This window comes from Polyodon spathula, chromosome 16, assembly GCF_017654505.1.
Source record: "Polyodon spathula isolate WHYD16114869_AA chromosome 16, ASM1765450v1, whole genome shotgun sequence".
Taxonomy (NCBI): Eukaryota; Metazoa; Chordata; class Actinopteri; order Acipenseriformes; family Polyodontidae; genus Polyodon; species Polyodon spathula.
The window spans coordinates 10307277-10331183 of NC_054549.1; the positions used below are offsets into that span (position 1 = coordinate 10307277).

The 23907-nt window shown below is 41.4% G+C and overlaps 3 protein-coding genes across 5 annotated transcripts; 1 reads left to right on the forward strand and 2 right to left on the reverse strand.

The window, feature by feature from the left end:
* Positions 1-1362: 1362 nt before the first annotated feature.
* Positions 1363-5317, reverse strand: LOC121328448 (transcription factor HES-5-like). 2 transcript variants are annotated; one of them, XM_041273116.1, is made up of 2 exons: positions 4674-5317; positions 1363-2496 (listed from the first exon to the last, which is right to left on the reverse strand). In XM_041273116.1, the coding sequence occupies exon 2, from the start codon at positions 2470-2472 to the stop codon at positions 2083-2085; it is 390 nt and encodes a 129-aa protein (XP_041129050.1). In that variant the 5' UTR covers positions 2473-2496; positions 4674-5317; the 3' UTR covers positions 1363-2082. The 2 variants fall into 2 exon arrangements, with proteins under 2 accessions (XP_041129050.1, XP_041129049.1); XM_041273115.1 differs by lacking the exon at positions 4674-5317 and adding an exon at positions 2624-3041.
* Positions 5318-7958: 2641 nt separating this feature from the next.
* LOC121328575 (transcription factor HES-5-like) lies at positions 7959-9684 on the forward strand. The gene is made up of 2 exons (XM_041273341.1): positions 7959-8447; positions 8562-9684. The coding sequence occupies exons 1-2, from the start codon at positions 8394-8396 to the stop codon at positions 8982-8984; spliced, it is 477 nt and encodes a 158-aa protein (XP_041129275.1). The 5' UTR covers positions 7959-8393; the 3' UTR covers positions 8985-9684.
* Positions 9685-13240: 3556 nt separating this feature from the next.
* Positions 13241-22833, reverse strand: LOC121328567 (delta-1-pyrroline-5-carboxylate dehydrogenase, mitochondrial-like). Of its 2 annotated transcripts, none has more exons than XM_041273325.1 (15): positions 20158-20270; positions 19918-20011; positions 19394-19486; positions 18912-18959; positions 18617-18772; positions 17925-18074; positions 17655-17729; positions 17184-17371; positions 16780-16853; positions 16264-16460; positions 16011-16058; positions 15614-15766; positions 15082-15203; positions 14846-14964; positions 13241-14452 (listed from the first exon to the last, which is right to left on the reverse strand). In XM_041273325.1, exons 1-15 carry the CDS (start codon positions 20253-20255, stop codon positions 14340-14342), a joined length of 1728 nt encoding a protein of 575 aa, XP_041129259.1. In that variant the 5' UTR covers positions 20256-20270; the 3' UTR covers positions 13241-14339. The 2 variants fall into 2 exon arrangements, with proteins under 2 accessions (XP_041129259.1, XP_041129260.1); XM_041273326.1 differs by lacking the exon at positions 20158-20270 and adding an exon at positions 22668-22833 and having other exon boundaries at positions 13242-14452.
* Between the last annotated feature and the right edge of the window lie 1074 nt (positions 22834-23907).

The window sequence follows — 23907 nt, forward strand, 5'->3', positions numbered from 1 at the left end:
ATACTGTAATATGATAACTCTCTATTTCTATTACTCACAATAGTTTTATAATTGTATAGGCACCTTATAAGAAAGGTTTTACATTTGAAAGAAATAAATAAACCGTTATTATAAACAATATCTACACTCCAAACCTAACAGTTGAAAATGACGTAATGCCCCAGCATACGCTCCCATTGGCGCCTGACCTTCACGGGAAAGAAGGTACCTGGTATTCTTATTATCTTGCGCCGTGAATCAGACGAGATAAAAGGATACTGAAGAGGCGAGCCTCTGGCTTGTTTGAGTTTCCCCACACTTTGATATAGGCCATCCGGTGAGACAATAGACAGTCAACGAATAAATAAATACAATAATAATAAGTATTAATTTCATGATTAACTGACTGACTGTTCATAAGAGATAGGAACCCCTCGGGACAACAGACGGGAGGGAGTGGGAGCACGGGATCAAGTCGTGTTTTTGTTAATTACATTACTGTTTGTAAGACAGATCTTGGATACATTTGATAGTCGTGTAGCCTCCGACTCAAAAAAATATTGCAATAACCAGCCAAGAAAACAAAACAAAACAAAACAAAAAAACAGTGTTGGTACTTATCAGTCCAAAACGTCTTGCAACCTCAGCGTGCGCAAGTCCCTTCCTGTGTTTTCATCCATGCCTCTTAAACCGGAAGGTCTATATTCCTGGTGTTTTAGATCGGCATGATTTTCCCAACAGATAGTCCCTTTGACCAAGGCCTCAGTCGTAACCACTTATTTTTTTAAGGCGGCTTGAATTGTTATTTTAATTTACAATGGGTACTTGCGCGCCACGCGTTGCCCACTCTCATCAAACACAACCTTCAGTCTAAATTAGCGCACCTGTTGAGACAGCCTGGTCGGATTCTCTCAAAGGTACAGCTCGCTTCATTGGAACAGGGCTGTTTAAAAAGGTACCGTCCCTAACCAAAGGATAACTGGGTTAAGGGCAGGTTAGGTAATATGTAAGTGCACAGGAAGAAATCAAAGTGAGCTACCTTTACGAGTTTGTCAAGAACTAGAGAACCCTTATTGAAGCATGGGTCTGAATCGTTTACACTTCATCGGGGTCGGTTGGGAATTTTAGGTATCGTTAAAGTCCAGTCACGGGTTAAGGCACAAGTGTGTTGTTTCTGTTTTTAGGTGAAGAGACAGGAATCCCATCAAAGTTTAATCATTGGCATTACAATGTGTGTAAAATGTTTGTGTTTTACTACCTGCTGCATCAGAGACAATTCGTTTACAGATAGGTACACATCTATCGGTATAGATAGATGCCCGAACCAATGCGTAAGAACTGAGAACACAAACCATATGCAATTCAAAAGTATTTATTGCGAGTGTATTATATCATCATACAAAAGTATGCTTAACACTTTCATCAACAGAAATACATCCAAGAATAATCATTAAAACATGATCGGTAAAGTAAAACAACAACTATAATGTTAATGTTCCTATTATACCCGATAGTGTTTCCAATCACAGATTGTTACAAACAGGACGATACAAAATGACATCGTGCCATTATAAAAGGCAACTAAGATTCTTTATGACCAAAAAAAAAAAAAAAGTTTTTAAAACTTCCCATAGCGATAAAGAATACACTGGAGAACGCTTCTCCTACGAATGTAGAGTTATATGCATTTACAGCATTACACGAGGTGATGTAACAGCGACACATTGAAATGCACCCATCAATTCTCCCTTTCACTGAAGGGAACATGTTGAAAATATCTCAAAAATAGGCCAGTAACTAATCGACCCAATACCTTTATAAAAGGCGACTATCATACTCTGCAGGTAAAACAAAGACACTTGCATTGACGTTTCTCCTGTATAAGAAACCTTAATAAGTGCAGGACCGCTGTCACAAACTACAGAAAGAACCATCCTGTAAACGCAATGCGTACATATTAAACATATTGTAAAACGATGTGCTCACATGTATTATACAACCGCCGTTCAACATGAAGGCAGCTTGAAACAATATTAAAAACGGAAATAAACATTCCAAACTACCGGAGGGTTTACACCCCCCTCCCCGGGTTTAGTGGCAGATCTACCAAGGTCTCCACACTGCTCTCTCGGGGCTGGGGACCACTGGCTTGGTGAAGGTCTGGCCAGCGGGAACAGTCACCGGAGATGCAGGGAAACTGGAACTCGTGGCGGCTTTCCTGTCTCGGTAGAAGTGGTTCAGCAGCCGCTCCCCTTTCTGAGGCGCGCAGAGGGACACGAAGTGCACGGTCTCCTGTAGACACCGGGAATAGCCCTCGTTGTAGTCCGCCTGCGGGGCTACCGGCTCAGGCTTCAGCTGCTGCTTCAGAAAGCTCACGGTCATCTCCAAGACGTCGGCTTTATCCAGCTTGCTGTTGGGCTCGTGTTTCTGGAACTCTTTCTCCAGGATCGTCTTGAGCTGCTCGATGCTGTTGTTGATGCGGTCTCGGCGCATTTTTTCCACCACTGGTTTTCTTAGCTGCACAGAAACAAAAACGATAACAAACGCGTTTAGCGATCTGTGCATTCGGAGCGCAACAATACATTTACAAACATGACTTCATTAACGCATTGCAAATGTTGCTTTCCTGTCTAGTCCTACTTACTTTGTTTTTTTCTTTATTGGTGAGCTTGAGGTCACAGAGTTCATTGTCGAAATTGCAAGGTGACATTTTTGTTTGAGCAAAGGGGCTGAGAGGTAAAGACGCTGAGTTCTCAGAGCGCGCTGAGCGGTTTCTGGTTCGAGTGAGTGCTCTTCTCTTGTATGTATGACGCACGATTTGCATGTGAATGCATGGGTCCCTTGCTCGGTTAGGTTTCCCACACTCAGCAGCCAATCGGCGAATCCCGCAGAACAATAGGAGACACATCGATTACTGCATGGTTAAGCGACTCGTCCTGCGGGTTATCAGCATGAAACAGGGGCATGTGTCATGTGTCGGTTTTTTAATAACCTGGGAAAGTTCCACCCACTATAACAGAAGCCGGTTGCAGGTAGCCGAGATCAAACACAGAGCTGATCGAGTATTGTGAAAACCAAACAGATTGGACTTCGCAACTGTAAGATCCTTTGAGGCTACACCTGCACACACTGTCCCAATGCTTGATAGAGGCATTGTGAACCTGTTGAAGAACCGTGGTTCTATATTTAAACCATACCCAGTAAGAGCTCAATCTGTATTTCTTAATTATAATTATTAGAATTGTCAACAGTAAACCTTAAGTGTGTATTATGCTTTTTCACGTGGTTATATTATGCATTTAACACAGTTTACCCCAATTTGCCAGATTTATTAATATGCTTTATCAATCCTCTCCTTTTTTATTAAATGTTTACTTATGCTTTACCATGCATTATTATAGTTTGCTATGCTTTTACTGTGGTTAACATTTAAGGCGACTGTAATGTTTATCTTAGTGCGTCTGAAGTATATCACAAACAATACAACCCCCCCCAGAAAAAACAAACAAACAAACAAACAAAAAAAACACACAGAATCGTTTTAATTCGGCTGCATAATCATGGGGTACTTTGGGAGGAAATCTGGGCTTTATTCCGGTTTCTAGTTTAGACACACACACACACACACACACACACACACACACACACGCGTTCTTATGGGGAATGTCGAATAAAAGGCAGCTGTCAATCTCCATCAATAAAAGGCACACTTCTTTTGTTCCGGCTCCCTGAGAAAACTGAGCAATGAATGGATGAACAGTGTGGGAAACTCCGCCAAGCTCTCACCCACACGCCCTGAAGTCAATAGGAGAGATTTCACAACGACAGGCGCCACTTTCATCATACCTGCGGAGATTAGATATTTAAAGAACCACAGACCCTTATTTTACCCCATTGCTTACAGACCAGGGACAGCCATCTGCTTTGCCTTGCGGAATTGTTGCGCGCACCTAACCCTGCAAGACCATGCGTGTACTGCAAATATTAGCAGATCCACACGAAAAACACCCAGTCCCAACAACAAAACAATGGCTGAATACACGCATTATTTTAAACTGTGTAACCAAGCCGTTAAAACCGATAACTCTTGACACACAACCGCAACAGCAGCCGGCTGCTGCCCCTTGAGGAGCTATTGTTTAGTTTATTGGTTCAGCTTATCAGTCTTCATGGTACACACCTGAATGAACTTAGAGAGACGCACAACACGAACTACACCTGTCAAGCTAACACTCTACCGAGCGTGGGAAAGGTGAAGCGTTCGGATTCTCACAGGTAGCATTCCAAAAGCAAGGGCCAGGTGTCCTGGGTGAAAATGACGCGTGGAACAGGCAGAACGTTGCTGCAGGTATTTGAGGACACGGGGCACTTTTCAAAAGATTACCACGGTTTATAGCAGACAGGTGCATCTACGTATTCTTTCATAGAAAGAAGGGGCGAATTTGAATTGTGTAAATATCGGTTTAAATATGTTGTTTTTTTTTAAATATACAGTGAGAAAGGAAATTAAAGAACATAAAAAATATATAAGAAATGAAATATAACTATATGAACTGTATGTGCGCTAAATCTCCAAATGACAGCGATATCCTTCCCAATGCCATTTTGAAAACACTTCACAACTGTAACTCGTACACAACAGATGCTTCATCTCAGGACCTGAACCATCTGCAATGCAAGACAGAAATTCTTACTTTGCACACCTGTCTCCCAGCAACCCCAGCCCGCGCGTCAGCTCCACACCCGTTGAATCTTGTGCGGCTCACGGCACAGCTCGCCCTTCACATTTCAGCACGGGGGGGCCCACCCAGTAAGCTGGCGCCTGACCAGCCGAAGGCTCCTGCTCTCGACTGTTCTGCTGGTGCTGTTTGGAGTCTGCACGGGGATGTGCACCATCACCTTCACATGCTTTGAAACAAAGGCAAAGGCATTTTTTTTTTTTGCAATAATTGTAATTGCGAGCTTTATATCGTTTCCTACTCAGAAAAATGTGCCTTTTTTGCTTTTGCTTACAAAACAGATACTTTATTATTATTACTCATGTAAAATACAACTGTACCGGTAATCACGTTAAATACTTTTCAGGAAGGTCAAACTGTGTATTTATTCCATATCTAAGCATTCTCTGAATATAAAAGTGACAAGCTTCAGCTTTATGAATAGCCCCACTATAGACCCAGCAGCGCATGTGTTCCGGAGGAATGTGGGAGCCCGGGCCTGCCTTGCTTTCCCACACACAGTGCATTCACTGTCCGGGGCAGCGCACAAAGGAAGTGCGGCTGTTAGAGAGAGATAGCCCAGCCTTCACCTTCAATCGCCATCTGGACATCAGCAGCACAGCAGTGTCAATCACTTATCAATCTCGCATTGAACACAATGGGAAATCACCAGTGCACCTACGACAGTCAATAAGGAGTTACTAAACGGTTTTTTTTTAACCTACATTAAAAGTTGCTGAAATAAAGTGCATTTTGTAAATGATAAATAGCATTACTTTTGCACAGCTGCAAAGTATACTTATTGCAACACGTAAAAACCATAATAAAAGCATAATATATATATATATATATATATATATATATATATATATATATATATATATATATATATATATTTTTTAATTAAAACGTGCTATTTGTATAGTTACAATTTTAAATCATAGCAATGTGTCCCAAGTACCATATTTCAAAGTAATTCTGATAAGGGACAATTTTCCCGCCAGTTCCCTTTCATTACGTCCCTGTGAATGGCACACCACGTGATACTGGAATGCCACAGGGGGTTATTTGACCATCTTTATTCCCCTTGTTTGGATCCAGCATTCAGCACCTGTTCAGCTGCTGGAGAGCTCTTGTCATCATTACAGCGACAGCTTATTGTGCCCCCCCTGGAATCACTGAAAGATCCCGAGTGTGGGAATCCCTTTCCACATTTATTTTTAGTGAATAGACATTCAGCATGATGAATATGACACCCAGCAAAAAAAAAAAAAAAAAAGAATAAGGCATCTGAATTAGCAGCAGACCTTTGTGGATAACAGCTCTGTATTGTTTTCTTTTCTCTACCGTCCAGGGAAACAGATATCTGAAAGGCTCTGTGTAACCCAAAGCAGTGCTCAGCAGGGATGGTGCTTCAGAAAGAATTCTCTAGAAAATATCAGCAGACTTGGCGAAAGCAAGCACAGGCCCTTCTGGCGCTGACTCTTGAGACTAACAAGCATGCTTGGACTAGCACAACACCGTCAAACAAACGCTTTGGTGAATATTCTTAACAACAACAGAATTTAAAAAAGAAAATGTGATTACTCGATTCAACCAGAAACCCACATGCTCTTTTCACATCTAAATTAAACAAGTCATGTTGTGTTGCTCAAGGAGTCATGCAGGACTTAGACACACAGGGGTTACACACACAAATCCGGATACATTATAGGTTGTTTGGGTTTTTTTTGCACGGTTAGGAGCAGAAAATACCCAGGACAGTGGACTTGGAACCCAGATAGACCAAGACCAATGGGCTTCAGACCCAGAATCTGATGAGATGTTCATATTAGAGTAATTTAGAGGGGTGAGATAGAGCCAGACCAAGGATTGAGACAAAGTCGTGACTGGACCAAGTCTTGACCCTAGACCAATGGACGTAGACTCAGAGGGACCAGGATGAATGGGTTAGCTCTGTGGATTAGCCAGAACGGGTCCAAGGCCCGGTTCCCTGTAACCTGGACTGCTGATTCTACTTCCACCTGTCTGTCTGTCCATTAACCAAAAAGACCATTCTTATCTTTAAACCATCTGTCAGTTTGTGTCCTGGTTCATCTGCCTTCCCGCGTTGCTTTGACTGTTAAAATAGGTTTTATCGTATTGCAATGAACTATTTTTTTTTCTGTACGCTTCTACACTGTGGAGAAAACCCACGTGTTAATGCAAGACAAACTCGTTATCAGAGATTGAATAGAAACACTCTCTGGGCTTGATTAACACGTCTGTTTTCCCCCCCTTATTCACAGCCACAGATATAACCACATACCGCTTGCTCTTTTGTGTAACAGATGCCTCTTCTTCAAACAGGAATCTTGGAGTCCGGGTTCCTCTTGCTTTCCCACACGCTGTATTCACACAGACAGCAATGGAAGCGTGCCTATTAGCCATGCTTTTCTGTTTAGCGTTCAATTCCCTATGGAGCATCTGGACAGGAATCAACGCGGTTCATTTCAACTGTTATCAATTCAAACATGTGCCAGCACTGCAGATTGGGGCAGCTAGTCTCGTAGTTTCAATATTCCATATAGGAAGTGAGAGGGACAATGCTGCAGAGAACTTTAAACCAAACTTACTAAACACGTTTTAATTAGCAAGCAATCATCTAGTTATTGTTGGCTAATTAAAAGGGTATTGAATGTGGTTCAGTGCAGTTCATGTTTAGAACACAACGTGTGCGGTATACTTCAATTAACAGGGAAAGCCACTTACAGCCTAGGACTGTGAATTAAAAGAAATGTAATTAGAAAGGACTGAAACAAAGCGACCTATAATATGTGTAATTAATAATGCACACTGAATTTATAAAAATGCATTCTGCTATACACAAAGAGTTATACTGAGAATTACTATTATTATTATTATTATTATTATTATTATTATTATTATTATTATTAATTAGTTGTTGTTGTTGTTGTTAGGTTTGTCGCTATTGATAGGTCTGTTATTAACTATATTATTTTAGACTTTTGTATTTAGATTAATAAAGTCGATTTACTAAAATTATCAGCTAAATTCTGCACATCTGCCAGTAAACTCTGAGAAAGTTTTAAGCGGGAACTCACAGAAGAATGCCTGAAATCCCACTTAATCCCCCGCAATTAAAAAGGGGGGCATTAGGCTTTTAAAAATCCTTTGAAGCAGTCGACAAAAAAAAAAAAAAAAAAAAAAAAAAAAAAAAAAAAAAACCCAAAACAAAACAGTACAAAAAGTTTCATTTGGTAGTTTTCCCGCCATGTCCACACTTTTAGAACTCCGGTTTAATGAATGGTACGTCATGTGATTCCAGAACGCGATGGTGAAAGCGGTTCTGTCTCCCTCGGGGTCAGCCCGTTCCCAGGTCCCATCCCACCATTGCGCTCTCCATTGTGCTGCACACACTCCACCTGTTCACAAGAAAACGCGTATTATCCCCGAGCAATACGCAGCCAATTTAGCGTGAAGTAATTGAAACCGCTTCTATTGTCGTTCCGGGGGCACTGATTGGCTCCCGAGTGTGGGAAAGCCTTACAAGACGGAGACCCACACTTTCTTGCACAGCCGCAGAGATATAAATAGAGGACAGCAAGAGCGACAGAGATGCATTAACGCACCCTGACCTTTAACAGACACAGCACTGCCTGCCTGCCTGCCTGCCTGAAGCAGCTGTCATACAGCATGGCTCCGATCAACGTGTGCAACCTAGCTCTAAGCGCTAAAGACAAACTCAAAGTAAGTACTGAGCCATGTGGACGCTTTAAACGGTGCGCATACACGAATATCGATGCTGATAGACCAGAAATCTACACAGCTGTTTAATCTGCTTTTTATCTTCTTTCCCAACAGATGAGAAAACCAGTGGTGGAAAAAATGCGCAGGGACCGTATTAACGTCAGCATCGAGCAGCTGAAGAAACTGCTGGAGAGCGAGTTCAAGGCGCACCACCCCAGCTCCAAGCTGGAGAAAGCCGACATCTTAGAAATGGCCGTGGGTTACCTGCGACAGAACAGCCAGCCGGCCTCCTTCAAGATAGCAACCCCGCAGCACAGCTACAGCGACGGCTTCTACCAGTGCTTGGAGGAGACGCTGCGCTTCCTGTCCTTCCAAGACCCGACGAAGGAATCCCAGTTCAAAGTTCTGAAGCACTTCCAGAACACGCAGGCGGGCGGGCGGGATCCGCTCAGCTCTGCAGCTGCACTGGGCTCCCAGCACGACCTTCTCAAAGGCTCTTCCCAGGGCGACGGCAAGGTGCTGTGGAGACCCTGGTAAACTCGCACACACAGCCTTCGTTTAAACATCAAGAGGGGTGCTGTGGAGACCCTGGTAAACTCGCACACACAGCCTTCGTTTAAACATCAAGAGGGTGCTGCCGTGACTGCATGTGACAGCCCATGAAGAAATCCTCTCCGAGTAGGGAATGTGAATTCCCCCTTTTTAAATTAGGCATTTTGTTTTGCAAAAGTTTGTCGGGTTCCGCTTTCTGTTGAAAAGCTTTGTTTTTGCTGCTTGTTTTAGAGTTACGCGAATCTGTGCATTGCAAAAGAAAAATTAAAAATGCCAGTGTTGTTTCCTTCAATATTGAAGGTATTTTAAAATTATTTTTGTATAAATTGTAACAGGCTCTATAATATTTATAGAGAGCTTACGATGTGTGAATTGTGTTATTTCAGAATGTAATCGGATACATTAATAATGAAGAAATGTTCTCATGCCTTTGTAAGGTATATTTTTTGTTGGGTAACAAACACCTGAATGTAAACTTGCCCAGATGACGTGTGTCGGGAATGTGACCCCCTGTGTGAATTTCTATGCTCAGAGAAGTGTTTCGTCGTCCTGTAAAGTCTGGGTAGAGACGCTGTAGCAAGGACTGATGATGCTGTTAGCCCTTCATCATATTGATGACTTGAATACATCCAGTGTAATGTTTTAATGATCGTTTAACATGAAAATTAAAAAAAAAAACTGCAAACATGACGTTATTTTTTTTTCTCTCGTTATTGTACTTAATGAATCCCATCTCACACTCTGCATCTACTGAGAATGTAAATTAACCCATTCATAACACAAGCCAGGAATACGGGTAGTTCTAGAACGTACATGAACCCATTCATAACACAAGCCGGGAATACGGGTAGTTCTAGAATGTACATGAACCCATTCATAACACAAGCCGGGAATACGGGTAGTTCTAGAACGTACATGAACCCATTCATAACACAAGCCGGGAATACGGGTAGTTCTAGAATGTACATGAACCCATTCATAACACAAGCCGGGAATACGGGTAGTTCTAGAATGTACATGAACCCATTCATAACACAAGCCGGGAATACGGGTAGTTCTAGAATGTACATGAACCCATTCATAACACAAGCCGGGAATACGGGTAGTTCTGTAAGTTCTACCTCACAGTATGTAGAGAAGGCACAATCATGCTGGGACAACGTGTATAGAAACGTGTATTAAACATTTCAAACAAAGAATGGATCACTTACGTATTGCAGTCCAGCAGTTCAGGCACTGAACTGGTTATACCAAGTGATTCATGAACGGGAATAATCCAGCAATCAAATAACCACTGTACTGCTGGAACTCAAACTGGGATCTGGGTGTTTCTGTGCAGCTGGGTTCAGAGTAAGCCAAGGTCACAGCACACAAGTGTGTGAATAAGAGAACAGAAGAAAAGGCCATGACTGCTGTTCCTCAGGGTATAGATTACACTGACCGTGTGCATGCATGTGCTTTTCTATAGTAGAATTTACATACTGTGGGATACTGGCCAGTTTGAGGCTAAAATTAATTTGCTTACCACTTTGGGGACTGCATAATCAGAAAAACAGCATGTCTGATTTGTGGAAGGATTGTAAAATGATTTTAAAAATGTAGGTCGCTGTTAGGCAAAGATATAGAGCAACACAAACTGAACATTATTTAAGAGTCAAGAGCTCTACAATAGCAACGTTCATACTACCGGTATTTTCCACATTTGAGTTAATCTAGGTGCCAGCAGCAGTCTATATGTAATGTTGCATTTTAAATATTTGCATACCCTGAATTAGTGTAAAATAAGAACAGCAGAATAACAAGCATCAAAATAATAATAGAGGGACTGTGAATTAGAGTCCTGCATCGGGTTGGGTACCCGCGGGGGCCTGCAGGTGACCCGCAGAAACGGGTTGGAATGTGAACTTTTTTGTGGTTCGGGTCAAACAAAATGTAACTTTCGGATCAGGCTCGGGTCTGAATTTGAATCACCAAAAATGTTTTCTGTCCTTTCAGGGTACTCATCTGTAACTGGATCTGTCATCTGTATTGTTATTTTCAGGTATGCGCACTAAACAACTTACACTTAGAAAGCATGGAAGTGCCCATTCAAATCTGGTACCTTATGCTGTTTTCAGTCTTTTTCATCTTAAAATTTATTTATCATATTTTTCCACCATTGCATGCGAATATTTATAATACGCAATAGATTGGGTCTTGTACATTTTTTTACCTCTGCAACTTTGTGGTGGACTTCATTTTGTCTTGTTCGTCATTAATTGTTTTTTCTTTTTAGAAAAAATGATTGTTTCCGGTTTAAGTTTGCAAAAAAAAAAAATATGTATAATTAATGGTAAATGTACCTCTGTTTGACAATTGATTGCACCTGTACCAATATCTCACAACGTACCACTTTCTAACATTACATGTGTCACATTTTGGTACATGTACCACATTGTGACGATGTACCACTTTATAACACTACCCCAGTGTTTCCTGCACTAAAGCAGGAGGCGATTAGGGAGGAGTTAGCTGACTAAGCAGTGTTCTCGGTTTGTATTGCCGCTTGCTTTATATCATCTAGTGGATAATAGTTCAACAGGTAAATCAGACGTATAGCATTCTTTTGGAATTATAGCGAATGAAAATAATGAACATGTGACTGGATTCGTTGCTTGTAAAACCTGTCATTATGTCTGTGTAAGACAGCCACATCTCTGCAAAAGCACAGACGTAGCTCCCTTTCAATTGGTGCACGAAAGGAATAGACAGGTATTTTACAGTAAAGGAAGCAGAGATTAGAAGTGAATATGTTACAATGTTCAGATACGTGCAGACCACTAGAGAAAGCTACCATGTTAGATAGGCTATTGTATAAACTCATTCTGTGGAGAATGGTAGCTATATCTGTGTGGGAATGTGAGAGAGCAAGTCGACGCAGGTACTAGGTAAAGGACAAACACTATAGTATAATCGCAACAGTATAATCGTAACTCTCGAAAAACTACTCACTTCTAAATCTTTTGTAGTCATTTTTGCATTACTTTAGTATAAATACATGTTAATTTGGATTTATATGTTGTTTTTTTCTGACTTTATGTGAACGAAAAGACACAAATTTGCCTGTTCTCCCATTGGAAATAGTGATATTTTGAAATATCACTGTCCTGGTCACAAAAGCAAAGTTTGTGGGGAATAATAGCCATTTTCTATACTTTGGAGACATAAGCAATTAGGAAATAACACTTACTACCCAGGAACAAAAATTGTGTTACATAGTGTAATAACAGCTCATGTACTCTTTAATTGTACATCATTTGTCATGCAAGACTTCCCTCCACTATGTACACAAAGCAAGTGCTACATGTGTATAGTTGGATGGACTTATGGATGGCAGCTATATATTCCCATATTCCGATACTCTCCATTACTTGTGCTTTGGAATGTCCTTACCAAGTCTCATCACAATAAAACAAGCTGGGGAACTCATGGATGGTAAATTCTTCCTGAAGCAGGCCTGGCAATTCTAGCATGAATTCGCTTTCCTTTACATTGCCTGCTAACTTTATTAGGACCTGTATCTAATATCGTGCTGGTGCCGTCTTCCCTGATCACAGTCAACATGCTTAAGTAAAATACGCCAATTATTCCATCTTCCAGAGTAATCAAAGGACCGGTGGTATACCAGGAGAACATGCCCCACACCAGGGTGATGCCAAACCCAGTCGGGTATGGACAGGTCCTAATTAGTGTCCAGGCACTCCACTTTTACCATGCTATCCTGCAGTAAGCTCTTAGGACAGAATGCAGAAATGCATCATGTAAGTGTTCAAGTTCAAGGTTGCAATGTTATAAATATAAAAAATAAAAAACAACCACAAGACTAAAAAAGCCCCTAGTATGCTGGATTGTTATGGGACCCCATTTACATGAATTAATCCCCTCATTGAGAACACAGAGGAGTGTGTTGCACTGTGGTATCAGCAGAATCAAAACAACCCAGCTCAGTCAAAAGACGCTCGATCAGGGCACCAGCACGGGCTCCTACTGCTTCCCCAGTTCATAAGTAAAAACACACAGTAAACCAGTAACTTTTTAAATATTTTACTAAAATAAATCAGTATTTGGAAGTGCAAATTACTACAGGAGCAATGCAATTAAAATCTACATAACAAAACATGATGTTAGGCAGCAAATCATCAAAACATTATTACTCACGCTAATTAATATATATATATATATATATATATATATATATATATATATATATAATTAGGATTAAAATCTGAGTCACGGTAACCTTTTTTATGTAACCATATACAATCTATGTTGTATTATATGCCTGTCGTATTATACATTAGAAAAACCCTAATCTTGCTAAAAACAAGCTGCCAAAAGATTTTCTGAACTCTGCGTTTTAGAAGCCACAGAGAGATACTGCATTACCTCGGTGGTTCTCGACTGCTAGGGTTCAGGAGGCTGTGTGACTATTTGTTTGCAGTCCTGCATTGGTGGAGCCAGGCTAATTTTTTTAAATCACAGGCTTGCAGCATTAGCCTGACCCTCTATCTGCTCCGCTATAGAAACAGAACACACATTTGTAGGTATTTATATCAGTCAAGACCAGCACCAACAAACCATTCCTCAATTCTCTTTACGCAAGTCCTACTTAAATATATATATAGTACTATGCATTTACCATGATATACATCCACAGTACACTTTCATAAGCATGGCTTTAAACTCACACTAGCTGTGCACAGAGCCCTGCACTCAGTCTGGGGATTCAGAACTACAGTCAATTTAATATATTTTTAAAACAATGAGTTTGATTGCTGCATGAACTACTTCTATTAGTAAAACCTACAGCGCAATCAGTTCAGAGCTGATTTACCACAGGCCTGAAGGTTCAAACTCCTGGCACGTGATCATTTCAATAATACTGTATACCTAAAACAAAGGCAGTTCTGAGACCCATGGTGGGTGCCTGGGGCTAGTGGGAGTTTCAGGCACTACAGGTTAGGTCACTGGACTTGACGGCAATAGATGGACACTGGAAACTCTCACCAGGCCTAAAAAAACACTTTCAACATAGTTCTGTAGCAAAGTTCAGGGTAGCCTGCTGTTATGGACATTGTAGCTACTGTAGCAGGGTTCAGAATTCACAAGGCAAGTGTATGCTGAGCAAGGTTTGCATTACTCAAGTATTCAACAGTCCAAAAACGGTTACGTTATTTTTTAAATACTGGTACTTTTTTCTTTTTTTTAAATAGTTGATTGAAAAGTAGTTGGACAAGCCTGTCACTGTCTGGGAAGGTCCTGACTTTGTGCTCCTGCGTGAAATTGCCGGGAAGGTCTGGTTTACATCATGTAGGGATATCTCCACTCAGTCAGGGGGACGTGGGTCTCCTTCACCACCTGAGGGCTGGTCCAGCGCAGCACATAGTGGGGGCCGCCAGGCTTGTCGTTGGTGCCTGGAAGTAAAGCCAGAGAAATAACAATTAGAAAACTGCTCGTAATTACAGCTCCCCAAACACATGTATACTGCAATTAGGATTCAATCTTCTGTTGCTGATATATTAATTCATATACCACATTTCACATCAGTGGAATTCTTTCTGAAGAATGTTGTATTAGTTTTTATTTAAATGTATGATTTTGGTCACTGACACAAGAAAAAAAAAAAACTATTTAATTCAAATTTAAAAAACATCCACAAGCAGTAAGAACGACTTTTTCTTTTTAAATGCGTTTTAATTGCACGTCACCATACAATATATCTTGTCGTCTGTTCCAGTCCATGACTTTGTTCCTATATAGTCCTAAAATGACTTAATTGACTCTTAGCCCGACCCTGGACTCCTCACCTGAAGCACGTGTGCCTCCGAACGGCTGCTGGGCCACGACGGATCCCGTTGATTTGTCATTGATGTAAAAGTTGCCGGCTGCGTTCCTCAAAACCTTTGATGCCTCGGCTATAACATTCCTACAAACAAAACCAGGGATCAATAAATAAATAAATGAATCAATTACTTGTCTCTGGAGAGACTGCAGTGTCACCAGTGATTGGAAATGAGAGGTTAAGAAAGGTATAAACACTTACTTGTCCTGGGCGAACACTGCCCCCGTGAGGGCAAAAGGGGAAGTGTTGTCAATCATCTGCAGCACTTCTATGTATTCTTTTTCAGGGTACACATACACAGTAAGGACTGGACCGAAAATTTCCTATGAGTAGGAAAAAAAAAAAAAAAATAATACAAGTTTTTGTTCAGTATATTGAAGATTTTTTATTTGAAAATTTCCGCACTACCATTATCCAGACAGCCCTCCGGTTCAGATGTTCAGAATACGGAACGTTCAATATTAGTCTCATTATATTGTGTATGTTTTTGTGATCTCATGTAAAGCAAGTAACGCGTTTCACAGCCAATCTCACATGAGAACTGGAAAGCAGCAACATGTTAAGAAGCCTATTCTATGGTGATGGATCCAGTCTTTCTCAAGGGTCCCCCCACTATGTTATCTAGAGTCTGGTCTTTGCAAGCACGGTTCTTACAGTCAGACTCAAGATCGAGGTTCCCCTGCCTATTCAGTGCTGGATCCCCTTCTCTAGCTATTCTTGAACGTTTTGCTACCTCATTCATGATGGAGTCCTGAGGGTCCTTTGTCTCGATAATGGTGGGCTCCACGAAGTAGCCGACTTTGTCATCGCACTTCCCCCCTGCCACGACGGTCAAGTTCGGAGAGGACTGCGCGTGGTCCAGCCACTTCTTGATACGGGAAAAAGACTTGCGGGGGGATGAAGAATCAAGAAATCATTACTTGTTCCGAGCAAATGAAATAAATGTAGTCTTAAATTACTGATGTTTCATTATTTCAAAGTGATCTTGACATGTGCTTGACTCCACTGTAACAGGAGTTGCTTATTGTAATTATACCATTTCTTTAACAGGAAAAATCATATTTCTTAATAATAATAATAATAATAATAATAATAATAATAATAATAATAATAATCAGTAATGCCTTTACCTTGTCATCAATAACAGCAGACAAGAAATTGTTGAAATCCTCAACAGGCTACACAGAGAAGAGAGAAAAAAAATTGTTTTGTGAGCATGAAAAAGGCAAAAAAAATTATATATACAATTACAATTCAAACTGCTAAGATGTCCTCTATAAACTGGCATGATGAATGAAAATGATATAGAGGTCGCTAGCGCTGGAAACCAAAAAGGTTGAAAATGCGGCTGGTACTGTGCATGTAGGAATCAGCCAGACTCACGTCTCCCATTTTGAGCTGCTTGTGCAACTCCAGCATCTGCTTCTTGATCTGGGGCCACAGGGAGTCCGGGACGTACATCCTGGAGCAGGCTGAGCACTTCTGCCCACTGTACTCGAAGGCTGAGCGGATCGTCCCATTCACCACGCTCCTCACGTCCGCAGACTTGTGCACGAAATGGAAGTTCTTCCCCCCACACTCTGCAGCCCAAGAAGGAAGAAAGAAATGAAGGAAGGAAGTCAGAGTGCAGGTACAGGCAACTACGAACAAGACTAACAAACATGTTCCCTACAAAACAGAACGCTTCAGATCACCCAGCAATACATGCATGAAGCTGAGGGAACACAAAGCCACTTTTTCAGGGATAGTGCCTTGAAACCTGGTTCCAAAATCTCACGATGAAACAGCCCTACCATGACAACTGGACAAGCAGTTGAAGATTAGATACATAGTTAAAGCGACATAGCTGTGACAGACTCTCTCCATTACCTCCACTATGTAAATCTATGGAAAGCTCACCTCCTGCAACGCGAGGGAAGTTTCGATACTGGTCCAGGTTCTCTGCTACCTGTCTCCAGAGCCGTTTGAAGGTTCTGAAGAAGGAAAAAACATCATAAATGAACCTTTCTATTCCAAATGCATGTGTAACAGGGTGGATGCTAGGTGCACGATGGAAGCGACCGTCTAACCCACAATTAAAAAAAGAGCCGGCCTCGTCTTAGAGCTTTTACTCTCATCTCATCTCACAGACAGGGGGCAGAATCCTTAACGGCAGTGTACTGTATGTATTTCACTGTATTAGGATAACGCTAGGGCATTCTGCATTGACTGTACAATTCCCAATTCCAGTATGAGTGACCACAGGAGCCAGATGGGCAAAATCCCAGAAAAGCTCCTATTGGGCTCATGTCCGGTATACTCACGCCACGCTGCCAGTGAAGTTGATGCCCGCTAAGTGCTCGGAGGCTGTCACTGTGTCCCCAAACACTGGCCCCTCCGCCGGCACAAACTGGATGATGTTTGGGGGCAGACCGGCTTCTCTGAGGATCTTATATACGACATAGCTGGCAGACATGGCCGTGTCACTGGGCTTCCACAGAACCACGTTACCCTGCAATCAGACACAGTAACAGGGTTCAGGAGCCTCGAGACACGTTCGTCATTCATTTACTTAATTTATATAGAAAACCTGTTTGCTCGGTAAATAATTGCAAACACCCAAACATGTCCTCAGAGAGTGTCTCACCACAACCACCCCAAGCCACACACGCTCATTCAGCATTTACAGCAAGTTGCTGTTGTCTCAAGCGGTGATCAGATGAAATGGAATTTGTCTGCCAGTAGGTGTCGCTGTTGCTCCATGCTGGAGTCAGCTGTTGCACGTACGCACTCACCATCAGAGCGGGCGCCCCTGCCAGGTTTCCTCCGATAGCAGTGAAGTTAAAGGGTGAAACAGCTGCAACAAATCCCTAGTGTAAAAAAATATATAAAATAGTGTAAGGTTATATAAAAAAGATTAATAGTTTAATATGTTGTAGTTTTATTTTTTAAAATAGAAACCACATATTATAAGTAATACTGTAAAACAATAATAAAATTAAAAAAGCACAGGTGCACACGTGACAGTGATGTTGTCTCCCACGCCTCCTCTAGGGGGCGCTCACCTCAAGGCCGCGGTACAGCATGGTGTTGGTGCTGGGCTCTATGCTGAGAGGCTGCTGGTGCTGCAGCTCGATAGCATGCTTCGCGTTGAAGCGGAAGAAGTCGATCAGTTCAGGTGCGGCGTCGATCTCAGCCTGGATCACGGTCTTACCCTGCGGAGACAGAGGGGGCGCTAGAACTGAGCAAAGCTGAGAGAGATCAGCACCGATCCCTTTGCAGGACAGGATATTAATGAGCACAAGCAATCTAACAACGACGATCTGCAAAGCTCCCTGCTTTCATTTATAAAAGTCATGCACTGGTTGCTGCAGTTCTAAAGCGACAGGACTGAAACAGCACATTCTTGTTTGTACTGTTGCAGGGGGAATCACTGGAGAGTATCTGAAGTAGACCAATCCAGGGATAAAAAGGTAAAAAAAAAAAAACTTGGGACAAGTCTCTTGAAAAGAGAAAATTACACATTAAACCATGGTGAGCATTTAGGAGACTTTCAATTATTACCCGAGAAGTTTGGTATTGGTTTTGTAATATTAACAGGCACTATTAATTAACACAGTTGTGAAAACACTTTGGAAATATGCCCTGATAAATATGGATTCCCAACCGTCTGTGCAGTGTCCCCGAAAGAAAAATGAACTGTGTACAAATCCAAGACCTATACTGCCTCCGTGCTTGCTGCTGCTGCTGTGCTCACCTGGCCGATCATGGTCTTTGCCAGCACCTCTGCTCTCCGGGGTCCGCTGATCATGTCGGCAGCCTTGAAGAAGATCTGCGCTCGGTCCTGAATCGGCTTCAGGTCCCACTCCTTCCGGGCAGCCATACAGGCATTGATAGCTTTATTGAGCAAATCCTAGAAAAAATAATAGTAATGAAAAAAAAACAAAAAAGCACATACCTGGTATTTACAAATCGCCTCGTCCTTAGGTTAAAGCAGAGGAAACAACAATGGACCTCACAGATCTTCTGAACCAGCTGACTGTTTTACTCACCTTATCAGCGTAACAAAACTTGGCCAGTTTGTGAGAATGATTATAAGGCTGCAAAAACAGATACAAAACACAAGTGTTAAGGTCTGATGGGCTTCATAGGAATATTTAAAGGGCAGCTCATAAAATATATAACATAGCTTAACTAATGTATTCTCTTTTGAAGTTCTTTTCTGCTTCAGCTATCACATTCCTGTGACTTCAAAAAGGGCTCTCAGACATCTCCCCAAGTTCAGCTGGTATACTAACCACTAAACTGTCCCCACTGCAACACTTTCTTTACTGGGGACAGTGCTGCAGGGGGACAGGTTAATGGTCAATAATATACCTATACCAAAGTAAGCAAGAAGCAGAAATAGGTTTGAAACACATTTGGCTGTCTGGCGTTACCCAATGTTTTACGATACAAATTATATTTTTTTGTTTTTTGTGATTTTATATCTACATTCGGGACATCTTTAGTTGCAACCCTACAGTTCACTCACTGAAAGCTGGTATCTGATCTCCTTCGTCCAGACATGCTCATCTCCAATCACACATGGGATCTCCTCCGTCTTCCCCTTTAACTCTTTCAGTGCCTGTTAAAAATGAATACAAAAAAAACTTTAGGAAAGTTTGTCAAGCAGAAAAAAGTGCATCTATACCAACCCCAGTTTGTCTTATATGCTGCTCAGTCACTGCATGTATAATTGTTCCATGTTAAGTTTCCCATCTATACTTTGTAATAGATACCTGTTTATTTCTTGCCTGGGCAACTTCCCCTATCCCACAGGGTTAAACTGTTTTATCGCTCTTAAACTGTGTTATTTAACACATTCTCTCATGCACGTTACAGTTTTTGCAAGTGTAATGTTCCTTATTACAATTATTTGGCCACACGCAGTATGCCAGCCAACAGAAAAAAAAAAGTTCATACGCCATTGAACTGCAAAGAGGTATAAAAATACTAAATATTGCCACCTGTTATTTCCTCATGGTCATGAGCTCTCCCTACAGCCCATACACTTACCTTCTGGAGTGCGTCCCTTTCAGAGCTTCCTGGCTTGAAATCAAGGATTGGCTCATTTTTAACTTCCACAGCTGCACAGGGATAAGTTCTAAACCTGCAGAGTGGAGAGGGGGGTCAGTGTTGCAGTATGGCTTCTTGCTGGGTGTTGCAGCTGCTGATCACAGGTGGAGTCAAGCCGATAATACTAGGCTGATTCAGTAAGCAATGAAAACAGCATGAGGAACTTCTATTACAACCTACTTCTTAAAGAAGGCTAAACGTGCTCTTCCATGTGGAATCCTCTCAGCTATGCCAAAACTTGGCTCAGATTTGGCTGTCGTTCTGCCACTGACACACATAAAGCATTCTGACAAGATGGAGAAAGACACTTTGTTAAAAGCGTTCCAGTACCTTAAGGTTTACGATTACACTATTGCTGCTAATCAAGCTAAAACTGAACACATTGCTCACATGATCATTTGCTCACTGCTGTTGATCATGGCAGGGAAAAAGAGTCACACACAGGTTTTGCTCTTGCAGTTTTAACAGTGAAACACCCTGCTGTTCAGTGGCTGGTTAATCATTACACCCGTCTTAATGTTTAAAAACTGACAGCTGAGCTGTGACAAAAGAAATATCACAACTCAGCAAAAGCTTGACCTTACAGAGGCAAACTAGGAGAGCAGCAGTTGGTCAAGTTAAAAAAACAAAAAAATCGATGTTGCAATTTGTATGCAGTTGCCAGAGGGTTGCAAAGTGTGTGCCTCACTGGTAACTGGCTGCAACCCTGGAACAAACAACCGCACTGGAAACATATGAGCAGCAGCGCCAAATTCAATCACTGGGTTGAAAATCTGTTTGGGGAAATCGAATGGTTTATTTTGATTTATCGACGATTTATTTAGCTTGATCCCAATGTGGTTTATGCATGCCTCTGTCCCCTTTTAAATGCACTTTCATTGCAAGATACAGAATTATGCTAAAACAATACTAGGATTTTGTTTTGTAGTTAGTTAACATTATATTTGCAGTTAAATATTTATTATAATGCACAACATTTACAATCACTATAAAAAAAAAAAAAGTTACTTCAATCTGTTTAATTATTATAAAAGGCAGACCAAGACCTTGAATATTCCACAGAGAAGTTTAAACAGCTGGAAAAACGGCACCAGACACTGTTTGTTTTTTGCACAACGTCTGTGTAACTTCTATGAGCCCATTAACCCACAAATGCAACCACGTTTTTAGGCAGTGCTAGTTAAAATGTGCATTACCTGCCTAAACGATTAAACTGCAGTTTAACTACACCTGCTATTTATCACAATTTAATGTGCAGTTTTTTTTCATTTGTGAAAATGTGCGTAAATAAGGAGGGGTTCAACTGCCTTACCGTGACCCAAAACAAGATTTGCATTCATGACGTTGCTTTTCCAGAATTGTAAAGCAACAGGCAAATCCACCTAGACCGTGACAAGGGTCACTACTGTACAGTCACAGCTTGTAATCTGATCTGCTCAGACCCCTGAAGCTCAGCAGGATTGGCTCTTTTCAGATCATTTCAGTAGCCTTGATAAGGACACAACATTTTGCTGCAGAACAGCTAGAATTCTTATCATGACAGATGCTGATCTGCTTAACAGGAACATTTCTTACCTCTCCTCAGCAGAACACCCTTCCTCGCCAGTCCCTTACTGTTTTTTCTGATGATCTTAGCTTTACTGATGTTATTTTCACTCTAGACGCAAGCAAGGCCTCATTTTTTCTGCAGAATTAGTGGAAAGAGGCATACCCAGGATCACTAGTAAACTTATAGTGTTGTAGATGTAATGTAAAATCCATACACTGTACTTTACACTCAAGTGCAAAAAAGTGACAGGCCACTGTGGAACCCAGCCCCTTTTCTAATCCTAGGATTTCCCATCAGGATACAATAGCCAGCAAGTTAACTCTTTATAGTCTTGCAGCGGCTGTCTTATCTGGGCCTATCACTATAAACTCTCTACAGTACCATAAAACAATCAGGCTAATTGTGTTTATATAGGAGTAGCTTATACAGGGAGAAAAACAAACAATGAAATGCTTGCAGGTGTACTGGTTATAGGCTATTCTTGCACACCTGGAATATTAGAATCTACCAGGCGATCATCTCAAAAGAATCATACACAAATCTACAGCAAAGTCTGCTGATGCACGATCATGTATGCCATGCATTTACATTGGGAAAGTACCAGTCAATGTATTGATTTGTACAGTATACAAAACACTGGAGCAGTCCTACTGGTCTATACACTCACAGTGTTGTGTGAGTGGAAATAATACCAGTGGGTGTTGTTTTTAGCATGGTTCTGCGTCTCTTATAATGCTGTTAATGAACTGAACTAAAACCAGCGTGACGGCATTGTGACTTCATAGACGAAAGGATGCTGCTGCATTACAGGACAATTAATGAAACAGTATAACCGGTATGGCGACCTCCTTTTCGCATTGAATACAATTATCCTGGTAATCTTCAAGCAAAACAAGTAATGCATTCCACAACCACTAACGACTCCAACACTGGACTGACACACAGCACGGAGAACACATAAGCATACGCTGGGCTGCTTCGAAGCACGCTTTTTATCTCATCTTATTATTAATTATAACGAGGTTCGTTATTTGCCAATACCGGAAAGGCTCTCGGTTTTTGGTGTGCATGTGAAAGACGCCTCAAGGAGACAGCAGGTACAAGAAATTACTGGAATAATTATGAAAAAGGAACAACATACCCTCTCCGGGAAAGACAGGCAGCTCTTCCTAATCGCAGCATATTTCAGTAAAATATTAAAAACTAGATTTGTAAATGAATAAAATATAATTATAAATATAATCCTGCACTATATTTAATACACCCCCTAAACCCTATACCGTGTATAAAGCAGCCAATTGCTCTTAGGAAAGTACAGCCAGCCGACTTCGATGACAGTAAGGGCGGTCCGGGCAGCAACATCTGTGAAGGGGGGTGGGGGAGCCTTTTTTAACAAAGTATTTCTGTTCTCAGTTTGTTTTTAAATCACATAGACACATAGATAGCTTTTTTTTCAGGTTTAATCGTGTAATTTATTTGGTAATTCTTAATTTTGTATTTTATAGTTATTTTAGATTCAATTGAGATTCTTTCACCACCCCTGTTTTTGGACTGGTCTGTGGGAGGCGTAGCATGGGCGAGTCTCTGAATGGCCACTCAGCGTCGCTGGAAATCCAGCCAGCCAATCAAATAGTAGTTACGCCAAATACACTCGCTCTATTAATAAAGCGGGCACATGTCAGAGTTGCCAAGTCCGCTTATAATAAACGAGATTAATTTTTGAGAGTCGCTGGTTGTAATTTGCATAAACGCCAATGCTCTAACACGGGTTGCGCTTGTTTTGGTCTTGTTTGGGCTCGTTTTGAAGAACGGGAACGAGAAATCTGGCAACTGTGGCAGGTGTATGAACGAGGTCAAATGATTCAGGCTTTTTAATCTCGCATCGCAGCGCATTCGGGTACGTTTGACCTCTCAGGTACCTTTCACAGCAGCACTACGCTTAGCAGGATGCATTGGGGTGTGAGTCGAAAATACTGAACAGTGTTAAACTGTCCTAGTGTCTGGAAACGCGGTTCAGGTATCATTGTAATAAGCAGGATCCATGCATTTGAAAAAGCAGGGCTATACTTCCTCCCATGTAGCTGGCTAGTGGTCTTCTCCCTCAATGTAACAGGCTTGCAGACAGGTTGTGAGGCTCGGTACTGTATAAACACCTCTCAGGACTGTGATCATTCAGGTTGCTCAAATTGCTGCCGCTCGTGTAATTTAAATAATAATGATGAAGGGACTGTAGGCCCATTGTAAGCCTCTATGTTTCTTCTTTGAATGCAACAAAAACACATGGGTGAGAGATTCGCGACAGACCATATTGGGGCGGCGCTGTTAAGATCTGTCGCTGTTTAAACGATTAAAAAGCTTCTTAGCCGGCGTGGAATTTCACT